Here is a 13,210-nt window from a genome sequence, read left to right on the forward strand (position 1 = left end):
CTGGCGCGGGATCGGGCAGTGTTTCGTTCTGCTGTGCATGGGGTCGCTATGAGTCGGAAACGACTCGACGGCACTTAACAACAACAACATAACAACAATTTATAGCTAACAAACCAAAAATATGAAATACAAATAAAACTATTCAAACTTAAGATGATAGCACTATTTTAGCTGTAGTTGTAAGCATATGATCATATTAAAAAAATATTTGAGTGACTATGCATTAGGTACTATAATACACACAAAAAAAAATTAAGCAGGAAAAAAAAAGTCCCTAGTCAGTATCCCAAACCACTCAAGTTGCTCAGACTACCTGGGTCCATAGATAACCAATAATGTGATAAGGGCTATAATAGCATCACAAAAAAAAGTGCTCAGGAGCACCCCCGCCCCAAAAAAGGATTAATTGATTCTGTTTATGAAAGCAAGTGGGTGCTAGTCAAGATTTCTTAAAAAGCATGCCGTTTGAAAGGTGGAGTTTTCAGTCAGTGGATGGAAAGCGAAGAGTACTAAGGCATTTAAAGCAGGAAGAAATTGTATTGCGCAAAAACAAAAACCCAAGAGATGACATGGTGTTTGCTGAGATGTGTAAGTTGCTTCCAGTGTCTCCTGTATGCTCATGGATAGGGGCTGGGAAGGAACAAGGCTGAGAAGGTAGCTAAGGTAATGCTATAAAAGGGCCTTGCATGACAGAATGAGCAACCTGAACATAGGCAGGGGTCAATGAAAGCATTAAAGCAGGGAGGGAATGTAGTCAGATTTATCTGCATTTTAGAAATGCTATCCTGTTGATAATGTCGTATTGATAGTCCAAAGAATAAAAGGTGAGGCATAAAGAACATTCACTCCAAATACTAGGGCCTGGACCAAAGATGCAGCAGTTGAAACTGAAAAAGGCAGCAGAGACTATGGAATTTAACTGACAGCACTGAGAGACTGGTACGTGTGCAAGTAAGAATGGGGAAGTCCAGCATTAGAGTAGAAGTCATGTTTTTTTCTCTAGAGCATGGCATCAGGGTAATAACTAGTGATAAAGGAAACACAGGAAGAAAAATTGAAGAGAACAAATTGTGTTTTGAATGCGTTGAATCTGAAGTGCTATTAACATCCCATCTAGTAGCTATCTTTAGAATATTGGGCTTGTACTCAGGAGAGAAGCCATCTGCATGTATATACTGGAATCAGAAGAGACTAACCAGGAAGAGTTTAAGGAGGATACTGGAAGCCCCAGGGTATCTCCAGGTAAGCCTTTATTGCACATACTGCCATCTTATTTTTTGTATTGTACTTTGTATCCATTTCTTTATTACTGAAAATGTTCTTCATTCAACAAATATTTCTATAGCCCCCAAAACCATTTCTCATTATCTGTTTTTCTTTACAAACCTAGTGTAGGAGGCTCAATAATGATCCAATAAGGATTAAATCTAAGCTGCAGCTGTAATCCAAAAAGCCAACCCATGACTCCTGGACCCAACTGGTGAATGAAACAGAGACCGGGTCAACCTGCAAAACGACACCAGGTTACCACCTGCATATTAGATGTGCCAATATGAGATAATGAGTGAGTCATATTAATGAAAATATTTCATAAAAGTTGACAAGCAACATCCCAAGTTACCTACCAGGCCTTTGATCCTGTTCCAGTACACAGATTGAGTCCTGAACTCTTTTGTTTTTCCCATGGACCATCATCAAGTGAAATCTCATAGTAGGAAGCCCTGTGAATTGAGAATATAAAACTGGATTTGCAGACCTTATCATTCACGATAAAAAGACAAATACAGTCTTCTTCAAAACTGATGATGAAATCTAAGTAAGCCAGCTAGCCCAAGGCATGCCTAACTTAGTAGGCATACATATGATGCTGATTCCAATATTAAATGAAAAAGTTAACAAAGAAGAACTTTCTACATGCCTCCCTGATCTATATGCTCCTTTCTACCAATACTTTAACATTTCAAACAAGGGCTTCTTTTAAATATTTGGCTGGCACTGATGCTACTGCTTTTATGGAATCTAACACATACAGAGCATCATTCTAGAATCAAAAAGAAAAGTACTATTCTTAGGTGAGTTTCATCTTGGTAGCTAGTCTTTGATATATCTAATCCTTTGAGTTACTAATAATTTCTGCTAAACTCATTTCTTAAGTTATACACTAATGTGCTTTGAGTTGGTAGTAAGCTAACAGAGGAGGTAAGATAATAAAGCTCTAATGAAAATTCTCAACTAGTACTGGATTAGTGTCCCATACTAGGAATAAAACTAGACCTGTAAATTTCTTTTGGAAGTTATATTTCTTAGGGTATTTCACAAATATGGAGTCAAGTGGGTTTTCTGACACCAGCAAAAATGACACTATGCTTTAACTGCATCAATGTCTAAATGATCTGTAACTATTCAAAGAACTTTTGAAATATGTAAAAGCTTATTTGTAAGCTGTATCTTAAAATAATGGTATCACAGAAAAACACTTGATATTTTTCTCCAGCAAATCAACTTCAACAAAAAAAGTTAAAATAAACCCTTACTAAAATACAACTTTTCTAAATAATGACAATTATTAGGCATGCCTGTAAACACTAACACTATGTGAATATTTAATCTCTTATTCTAACCCTTTCAGTTTCTCCTGTAAGCACTCAATTTATAAAGGTGCTTACATGATAGAACCTCTTTTCATTTTTCCTGTTAAGCCAGAATTCTTTATAAAAACAAAAGACAGCAGGCTAATATTCACATTTAGTCTGTTTCATAGCTTTGTTATGTCTTCTTAGAAAATGCACATTAGAAGCCTATAGGCTATATACAGACAAGCCAGCCATCTCCGGAGCAATGGCTGCTATTATGCCAGAATCAAGTAGAAACAAAAGAGATTAGAAGTAAGTGGGGGTAGACAAGAAGGAGAGGTGGAGAGGAAGAAATGTGTAATTGGGTGGGAAATGTGGAGCCCAAAACACTGAGCAAATTTAGTGTCATTCTCACATGCAGGTTTATCAGAGATTAGTCAACTCAAAGAATTTGTTTCAGGGAAATTATTATTTTAAGGCAGCAATAAAACTCACAGTCCCTTTAGAGTGGGTATACTTCTTCTTAAATTGTCCACTGCTACAGCCCAAGAATAAGACATTCTAGGTTAGAACAAATAGAAGAAAAGAAAACAAACAAACAAACAAAAAATTGGGCTTTTAAAATGTTCTTAAATCTAAGAACATTAAAAATGAGGAATAATATTGCTGCACTTCATATTTTCCAAGCAAAGCACTTAAGTTTTCAGAGCACAGTGAAGCCTCAATACAGGATCTGATCAGAAATACTAGGCTTGTACAATAGTTTTCATGCTGACTAATTATATGACCTTGGACAAATAATTTGAATTCTCTGAATCTCAGGTTTTTTCACTAATAAGCTATCTTTCTTGCAGGGTGTCTATGAACCTGAAATGAGATGGCATGTACAAGACGCACAGTGCCTGACAAATAGCAGGCTTCCAGTACGTGCTCACTGCCTTTCTGCCTAGGGGTCTATGAGGTGGGGTCTTCACAAATAAGTTCTAATATCTCTAGTAATTAAACCTTTTTCAATAGCATAAGAAGCCAACCCATTGCCGTCCTTTTCTTAGTGAAGACATAAAGTGAAGTACCAAAGGACAACAAACAAGCAGTAGATAACCAACGGAATCACTACTGCCCAGAGAGAAGCAAACCCAGAAAATCCCCAAGTGGGCCCTCACGGAATCCCCAGAGTCTATCAAAACAAGTATTTAATTTTTAGTATAAAGCAATGCTAGCAGAAGCTCTCAGCAGTTAACCATACAGCTTTTAAACTACACAAACAGAATAATATAAGCCATTAAATGGCTTGCACAGAGTAAACATAAACTTAAAATACTTTACCTTTGTTACCTATTTATTTTAATGTAGACTTTTTCTACTTTAGGAAGTGTTGCTTTCTTCTATCTTTAAGCAATAATGACTAGATTTTATCACTAGAACTACATTTCCTTCCTTTTCTATCACATAAAAATATCCATTTACCTCCATATTGCTTCAAACTTGATATGCAGTAAAAGAAAAAAAAGAACCATGTATAGTATAAGTCTTATGTTAAAATAAACATAATATATTTTTTATACTTTATTATATATTTATTTTTAGTGAATAATTTTTAAATTTTATTTCTTTGAATGATAAATGTTACTATTAGTAATTTTTTAAAGTATGTATTTTACTGCCCTCATATTTTAAGTTAGCACTACACTTACACAATTTACAGAGTAGGTGCGGAATGCATTTTTATTGGATAAACTTAATGTTATTTAAGTCAAAATAATTAGAACAACTTAAAAAGTAACTATCAAAATCATTTTGCTCAATCAGGTTTTATTCTTTTCAATGCTACATGAGTGAAGTTACTGGTTAGAATTTGAGTATCTTTTTTTTTTTTTTTTTAAGGTAAATACTTCCCATCGTAATTATTTATGAAAACATAGGACGTGCAGCAAACACAACTTCTGAATTTACTGAATTCTCAGTAAACTAGTGAACTAACTATATAGCTTTCAAAGGGTCACATGATTCCTCTAGCAGCAGGAAAGTGGAACAAAGACTCATCTCTAATTTCCCACTCCTAATTTAGTTGGAGCCCTGATGGCGCAGTGGCTAAAGCACTCAGCTGCAAACCAAAAGGTCTGCAATTGGAATCCACCAGCCACTCAGCAGGAGAAAGATGTGGCAGTCTGCTTCTGAAAAGATTTAGTTAAATCTACAAAAATGAGAAGGCAAGTTCTAAAGTAATAATAAAAGTTAACCTTACATTATAGTAGTCACTTGATAGCAGGTAACTAATTTCATGCAAAAACTTTTACAAAAAAACTTTGTTGATAATTTAAGCAAGAATTATATTCAACTCCCACAAAACAGATTTCATCAGTAATAAAACATAACTTATATTTTATATTCCTTGTGAGGAACTCTATTCACTTTAATATTTGTTTATAGTAGTTACAAATCATAAATTGTCAATGCACTTGCCTTACAATGTGTTGCACTAAGAAGGTTACTATATTGTCTATGTAGTGGTATTCCTGCCAAAAGTGTTCAGTCTGAATTTTATCATGCAGAGAAAAAAAATCATAAAAACGTAAAATAAAGGATATTATGCAACACAACTGGTACGGAACATTCAAAAATATTAATAACATGAATGACAAAAAATGGGGTAAGGATTAAGGAATTGTTCTAAACTGAAGAATTTTAAAGAGCCATGCAATATGACCAAATGCAATCTGTAATCCTTTAATTGGATCCTGGATTAAAATAGCAAATAAGCAAATCAGCTCTAAAGGACATTATTAATTGGGGAAATTTTAATATGAACTATCTACAAAATTTTTATATTAATTGCTAATATATGCCTAACATAGCATGCTCTTAACCATGTGTATGATAGATTAAAGTCCTTGGGAAGTACTGTAGTAAAGAAATTTGAATAACTTTGTTTAACCTAGTGTTTCACAAATATTTTTGGCCCTACAGCCCTCTTTCCTTTTAATGTGTATTACAATATATGAAGAGTTTGAGAATATTTCCATTACATTATTCACAACTCTTAGCCAGGCTGTACAAATTGAATATGTATCTGAAAAATACTAAAGCATCAAAGTTCAAACCTAAGAACTCAGATTTAAAAGTACCTGGATGACAGACTCTCCCCAATGAAGACTTCATTTAGTGCTCTCACTGGCAAGAGCTGGGGTCCTGAAGCTACAGACCCTGCAGGTAAAGAAAACAATCTCAGACAGCTCCTTGAATTTTAGAAATATTATAATATAAATGTTATAAAACAATAAAACTTTTACATTTTTGTTTTAATAACATCATATACTTTAATAAAAGTAACAAATTAAATAACTTTTACTTAAAGAATTCAAAATATAAACCTTAAAGTCATATAACATTATACCATCAATGGAAGTTTCTGTCTCTCTGACATAAAACTTAATTCTTCTTTGAAAAAAAAAAAAAAAAACTTGCCTCTTTTGCAATGAGACCAGAAGAATACTGATCAAAAGGGGGTAAAATGTAAAAGAAAATTTCAAATTCTCATAGAATCCAGACTTTCTGGAGTCATTGAGGCTGAATAAATGTCAAAACTATTGTCTGCGATAATCTTTAAACCTCAAACCAAAAATATCCCCTAAAGTCTTCTTTATGCCAAATAATATTTTAGCTTAATTACTAGAGAATGTTTGCCTTGAGCACTGTACTCTTTTAAAGAACTAGCTTATCTATATAGGATCTCATTGACAACAGCAACTCAAAAGGTTACATAGGAAGCTTAGAGAGCTGTTAGTTTATGTTAGTGGAGGAGGAACAATTTAGAAAAAGAAAGTGAGAATGGTTGTACAACTTGACAAATATAATCAATGTGACTGAAATGTACATATAGAAATTGCTGAACTGGTATACATACTGCTGTGTACATTTTCAACAAAAACAAAAATAAAGTAAATTATTTAAAAAATTAATAAAAATTTTTCCAAAATTGGATAGGAACCTTAGGGGGCAGTGAGGTTATGTTAAGAGTGGAGGAACAACTCAGAAAAGTCTGTGAGACTGGTTGTACAACTTGAACAATGTAATCAATGTCACTCAATTGTACATGTAGAAACTGCTGAATTGGTGTATATTTTGCTATGCATATTCTCAAAAAAAAAAACAAAATAAAAATTTTTCAAAAATTCCTAGAGTAATGAAATATCCATCTCATTATATTCTTGCCACACTTCACTTAGTCTGCTCTGGAAGCTTCAAAGATGGAAATGACCAAGCAGTTCCATAAGAGAGCTATTCTGGACTCAAACAGCAAATTACATGCATAACTTATATTGGACAATATATGTTAGAGATAAGTGCATTTGTCTTTTTATTACATATATTCAGATATTTATACACATTACTATTTATTATATCAATATTTTCAGAAAGGTAATTCACAATTCCATAGTTAAAAATTCAACACTCATTAACTAGTTTAACATATAAAAGACTAAATTGTATTGGTTTAAATTTGCAGAGGTGTGTTTGAAAGCAAAAACAGCAGGTACTCCAAAAGCAAGGATGGTGAATAAATACAAAAAATCAACATATGTAGAGTAAGAATTATTTCTAATTAAAGAAACACTAACTTCTGTTTGCTTGCCCATGCTTTAAGAATTTAGTATGTTTCAAAAAGATAAATAGCAAATTGTTAAAAAGTAGTAAGATAGTTACTCATTCTTTTTTCTAAGTGATTGAAAAAGAAAAATGAAACAACAGATCCTGGTAGAGAATCCTAAAAACACTGCAATTATGAATTCAATTACTACATCATTTTGGGGCCCAGAAGACTAAAGATGGTTACATCATAGGTTCGACACTACACAATGCTAGGTGAATAATTAAATCACAAAAAAACCCTCAGGATTATCTTTAGGTTCTGCCTTTCTCTGTCTTAAACCATGTAGGTATATTTTCTAATACTTAAGAGTTCATAGTTTACATTTTACTCTTTACATGTATGACACTTATTTTGGAGTAGGAATTACAGAGCAGGAATTTATTTTTTCCATGTAATTGGCCAGGGCTCCCACACCATTTGTTGAATGATCTATCCTTTCTTCATTGATTTGAAATGCTACATTTATCAGACGCTAAATTTTTACATGCATAAACTTGGATCTATTTCTGCTTAATCTTGATGCCAGGTTTACACTGCTATAGCGTATAATGAATTGTGTCTGAACATCTTCTTACCACACATACACACCCTTTCTTCACAGCTAAAAATAACCTAAAATGTACTGTTCTGTCCTAACTCCTTAGCATGGCATCTATGATGTAGTCCAGAACTCTTTCTAGCTTCATCTCCTACTCCATTACTAACCCTTGATATCTTGTGTTTTTTTGTCTATGACTCTGGAGAAATAGCTTGTCCGACTGAAACTGCTTTCTTTTCCATTGTATGGTTACAGATATTCTATTCACGCTCTAAAACCCAATTCAAAACATACCTCTTCTTTCTCTGTTCCCCCCTAAAGATCAATCATACCTTTGTGTATACTCTCAAAACCCATTGTTGTTGAGTTGTTTCTGATTCATAGCGACCTCGCAGCAGAGCAGAACTGCCCCACGGAGTTTCCAAGGCTGTAATGTTTGCAGAAGCAAACTGTCGCAGCTTTCTCTTGCAGAGTGGCTGGTGGGTTCAAACTGCTGACTTTTCAGTTAGCAGCCGATCACTTTAACCACTGCAACACCAGGGCTCCTTCCTTAAACTCACAGCACATCTCTATTCAGTATTTGTTTTATTAGCACTGTATTATCATCACTTGTTCTTTATGTCTCCTCTACCAGACTATAAGCTTTTCCAAATACGCAAAGTATCTAGCAAAGGTTTTACATAATAAACACCCCAAAATGATTATAAATCTTTTTATACTGCCTGGCTTTCAACCTGCTGCTAAACTGCTTCATTCATTGAAAAGATGGCTAATTAGCAATCATACTTTGATTTTCCTGGCCTGCAAGCCAGTATGTGCTTACAAAAATCAACCAATAAATCTGCTTTGTCCCTCTAAATAATTAATGATGTATCAAAGTTCTTTTGGGGAAAAAATAGTGAATATATTGCTTTTCCCCCCCAGTAAACTATTTATAATTGTTAGTTATCATAAGCTCACTTTATTTAATCAGCCACCTACTAACCATTATCCAGGTCTCATCGTAATGCCTGAACACACTAAACATTATATATTAGTTCCCACTCCCTATCATTTTTGTAGTTACACCTTATGTATACAATAACAAAAATAAGAAAACGAAAGCAGCATACCCACCTGAATATGTTTTAGAAATTTATTTTTTTAAGGTATTCATCTTGTAAAACTATTCTGATATTACATTTTATAATTCTTCCCTGTTGTTGTTGTTGTTATGTGCTGTCGAGTTGGACCTGACTCATAGCGAACCCTCCTTGGGTTTCTGAGGCAGTATCACTATGGAAGTAGATTGCCCTACCTTCCTTTCTCCGAGTGGCTGGTGGGTTTGAACTGCCAGGCTCCTGGTTAGCAGTCAAGTGCCTTAGGCACTATGCTACCAGAGCTCCCAATCCTTTCCTAATCAACTAATTTTCAAGCCTGTCCTAGGAAATGTTTCTTCTAGAAATATGCTGCATCTCTTACTTTCGATTCTAATCTTAATATTAAAGTTTACAAATAAAGCGGCTCACTTACTTAGTAAGTACTTTCTTGGGTGTTAACTAGTGGCACTAACACACCAAGATAATTGTAAATTATTTTTTCCAAAAATCTGAGGTCAATGTAATTGTAAGTTAAATACTGCCCCAAACATGTCTAAATCACAATCCACCTACTTTCATCACGAACTCGTTCAATGTTGAAGGCTCTGCTGTGTTGATTTAAACTTAGCTGCTGTTCATGAAGGTCCACAGGAGCAGGATTTATGCCAGTTCCTTCAAGATATAACCTGATTCGCTGCCTCCATAACCACCTTAGAGAAGTAAAGAAAGTATGTTGAGACAGAATAAATTAAAGATTAGACATTATAATAATTTCACTGAATTTTAGAAATTGTTATTTACAAACTAGTTATTCCAAAATAAAGTATACTAGAAACACTAAAACCTACAGGTTCCTGCTCAAACAGATTGATATAACTTCACAAATACATAAGGGAAAAGCTTTCTCTCACTATAAAATCTAGTCTAAGTCAAGAAATTAAAAGTAGCCCACTTGGACCCTCTCATATCTAACTGAGCAACCTCATCCTTGCTTCCCAAACTTCCACCCTCCCTTTTTCAGTCTGATGACTAAACAGAGTAAGTAAAAGAAATGTGAAAGAAGCACCCTCACACTTAGTATGTAAGGCAAGATACCAGGAATCTCAGTAATGTTAGAGTAAAGCCAACTGTCAGTCATTATTGAATGGGGGAAGATTAGGATAAAAAGAATACAATCTCAGAGAATTTACATACCCAATATTTTTTTTTTTCTTTTTCATTTTTATTGTGATTTGGGTGAAAGTTTACAGAGCAAATTGACTTTCCATACAACAGCTTACATACACTTTGTCTCATGACATTGACTGCAATTTCCCACAATGCCACATCTCCCCTCCTCCTTCCTCCCCATAGTTACCTCTTCCCTGTGTCCTTCCCTCCCAGGACTTGTCTCCCTCTGAATACAAAGCCCTTCTATTTTCCCACAATTGAGCCCTCCAAGGAGTGTATCTACATAATGTAAATGTCTAGCTCATATGCCTATACACCCAAATTTAACCAACACTTTTAGCTATCTTTCTACCACTACTAAGAACACGCAACCAGGTTGAAAATGCAGAGACAAGGCCTCTATCTCACTGAAGGAAAAAGCTGTTGCTTGCCACTACATTACACACCAAGTAAATTTTGTCAGCATTGCTATGCATAGTCCAAAGTGGACTAAGAGAAGGTATATTTAATCTGTAAAAAAAAACCAAAAAAACAAACTCACTACTGTGGCCTCAGATCCTACTCATAGTGACCCTTCCTTGGGTTTCCAACGCGGTATCACTACAGAAGTAGATTGCCCAATCTTCCTTCCGAGGAGTGGCTGGTGGGTTTGCACCACCAGCCTTCTGGTTAGCAGTCAAATGCTTTAGGCACTACGGTAGCATTGCAATAATCCAAATGTTATATAATTTGTTTTCTTTAATAGCATTTTTGATGTTAAACATCTGCATAAGAATAATAGTAAGAAATTCCTACCTGAACTCCCCACGACAGAACTTCTGTAAGGCTTCTGGGAAGGAATGCGTATATCGGACAGGCAGACATAAATGACCCTCAGACCTTTATTTTAAAAGGGATTTTGTGTGATGTCAGGGAAAAAGAAGAGAGTGAGATGAAAAAGAAATATTTAATTCAAGCTATAAAAATCAGATACAAATTTCTACTCTGTGCTTCATTTTTTCTGCCCCCAACTTACCTACTTTTAACAACAAGAACAAAAAAGGCCAAACAGAAACAGTAGACTCTTTTTAGCTTTCAATGCCATAGTATTATATATTATGTTAAATAATATTATTTAAGTTTCACACTATACTGAAACTAAAAATACTAGAAAATCTGCCACTTACTGATTATCCATAAAGTTATCAATGGTAGTAGAGTTTTTACCTTATAAATGATTGAACTACTAAGTTTGGGTTCATCTCTAAAATGGTGGTAAAGCCACCGATCTCAAAGGGTTATTCTGAGGAATCAAACTATTTCTGTAAAAGTGTTCTGAATGATAAATAATCTCTTTTTAAATGTTATTTAAGATATCCTGAGTCACTAAAATGGAACTGAGAAAGTATATTCCTAATTAATCATTTATTAAAAAAATATGAGGGTTAACTCCCTCAAGGAGATCACAGCCTAATGTGGAAGACATAAATAAACACAAATAATCACTAACTACTAATTAGTCAGACCGTCCATGGGTTGATGTACGAATTTGAAATTATAAGGCACCTAAAGTGAGAAAAACCAAAAAAAAAAAAAAAACACAAACTCACTGCCATAGAGTCAATTCTGACTCTTAGCGACTCCCTTTGGGTTTCCAAGGTAGAAAATCTTTATGGAAGTAGATTGCCCAGTCTTCCTTCCGCAGAGTGTCTGGTGAGTTTGAACCACCAACCTTCTGATTAGCAGTCAAATGTCATCATTATTTACATAATGTTTTAATCTTCAAAGAAAGTCTGAGGGTAGGCCTGGCAAGCAAATCCTTGCTGATAAGCTAACTTATACATGTGAAGAGTAGAGAAAAAGATTTTAACAAAGTTCTGATAGGCAACAGTTTCTTGATCTTGAAGAATCAACACTGAAGTTAAGAAAAGGCAGTGTCCTAATTATTTTATATTCATAGCAATACCTTCCACAATGTTGTTTATTGTTGTTATGTGCCGTCGAGTCAGACCCGACTCATAGCAACCCTTCCTTGGGTTTCCAAGGTGGTATTGCTATGGAAGTATATTGCCCAACCTTCCTTCTGAGGACTGGCTGGTGGGTTTGAACCACCAGCCTTCCGGTTAGCAGTCAAGTGCCTTAGGCACTATGCTATCAGAGCTTCCACATTACACAATACTAAGTATCAATAGTTATTTGATAAAATAACATCTGCTGAGATCCACTGCTAATCCTACACATTCTAGAGAGATCTCTCATGAGTTTATATTCAGATGTTACCTAGGGCTACAGGCATCTGGAGGCTTGACTTGGGCTGGAGGATTCTCTTCCAAGATGGGTCACTCAAATGCTTGGCAAACTGGTAGTGGATGTTGATGGAAGCCTCAAATCCTCTTCACATTACCTTTCCACAGGGCTGCTTGAGTGTTCTAACATCATGGTGGATGACTTCTCTCAAAATTAGCAATCCAAGAGACCAATACTGAAGTTGCAATGTCTTTTATGACCTGCCTTGGAAGCCATACATTGCTACTATACCATATTCTATTGCTGTTATAGGTCAGATCTATTGAATACAGGGGAGGGTGTGAGATGGACTACACAAGGTCTAATACTAGGAGTCTATCTTAGAGGCCAGAGTAGCAGGCCGGAAGAGCAGGAGAAAGGGGATAAAAGCCTTGAACCCGGACAGAAGAGCAGTCAGCCCCAGGGTTACGGGTGAGAAGAAACAACGCAAGAACGCCAGAGTAGCAGGCCGGAAGAGCAGGAGAAAGGGGATAAAAGCCTTGAACCAGGACAGAAGATCAGTCAGCCCCAGGGTTACAGGTGAGGAGAGACAACTCAGGGACACCCAGAGTAGCAGGCCAGAAGAGCAGGAGAAAGGGGACAAAAGCCTTGAAGCCAGACAGAAGAGCAGTCAGCCCCAGGGATACAGGTGAGGAGAGACAACTCAGGGACGCCCAAAGAAGCAGGCCAGAAGAGCAGGAGAAAGAAGATTAAAAGCCAGGAAGCCAGACAGAAGAACAGTCAGCCAAGTGGGGGTGATACGAGAGGTCTCCAACAGCATGACAAACTTGTCTGTCAGTTTGTCCTACTGTGGTGACATATAGATGTGAGTTTTGAGGCTGAGCCTCTGGTGTTTAAAACCCAGAGAGATGCACGTGGTGCACAGGTAACAGCCCAGCTTATAGACTGAGACAGACTAGGAAGAAGGAAGAGG

At 35.7% G+C, this 13,210-nt stretch overlaps 1 protein-coding gene across 1 annotated transcript in view; it reads right to left on the reverse strand.

Annotated features, from left to right (window-relative positions):
• Positions 1–13,210, reverse strand: part of NADK2 (NAD kinase 2, mitochondrial) — a 72,974-nt gene that overhangs the window by 23,843 nt on the left and 35,921 nt on the right. The window contains exons 5-8 of the mRNA XM_007953231.1: positions 10,807–10,890; positions 9,415–9,551; positions 5,699–5,777; positions 1,626–1,721 (exon numbers count right to left, since the gene is read on the reverse strand). Of these exons, the coding sequence (XP_007951422.1) occupies positions 1,626–1,721; positions 5,699–5,777; positions 9,415–9,551; positions 10,807–10,890 (396 nt within the window). The remainder of the gene's footprint in view (positions 1–1,625; positions 1,722–5,698; positions 5,778–9,414; positions 9,552–10,806; positions 10,891–13,210) is intronic.

The sequence above is a fragment of the Orycteropus afer genome, unplaced genomic scaffold, assembly GCF_000298275.1.
Source record: "Orycteropus afer afer isolate SDZICR_OR568_19922 unplaced genomic scaffold, OryAfe1.0 scaffold00378, whole genome shotgun sequence".
Classification (NCBI taxonomy): Eukaryota; Metazoa; Chordata; class Mammalia; order Tubulidentata; family Orycteropodidae; genus Orycteropus; species Orycteropus afer.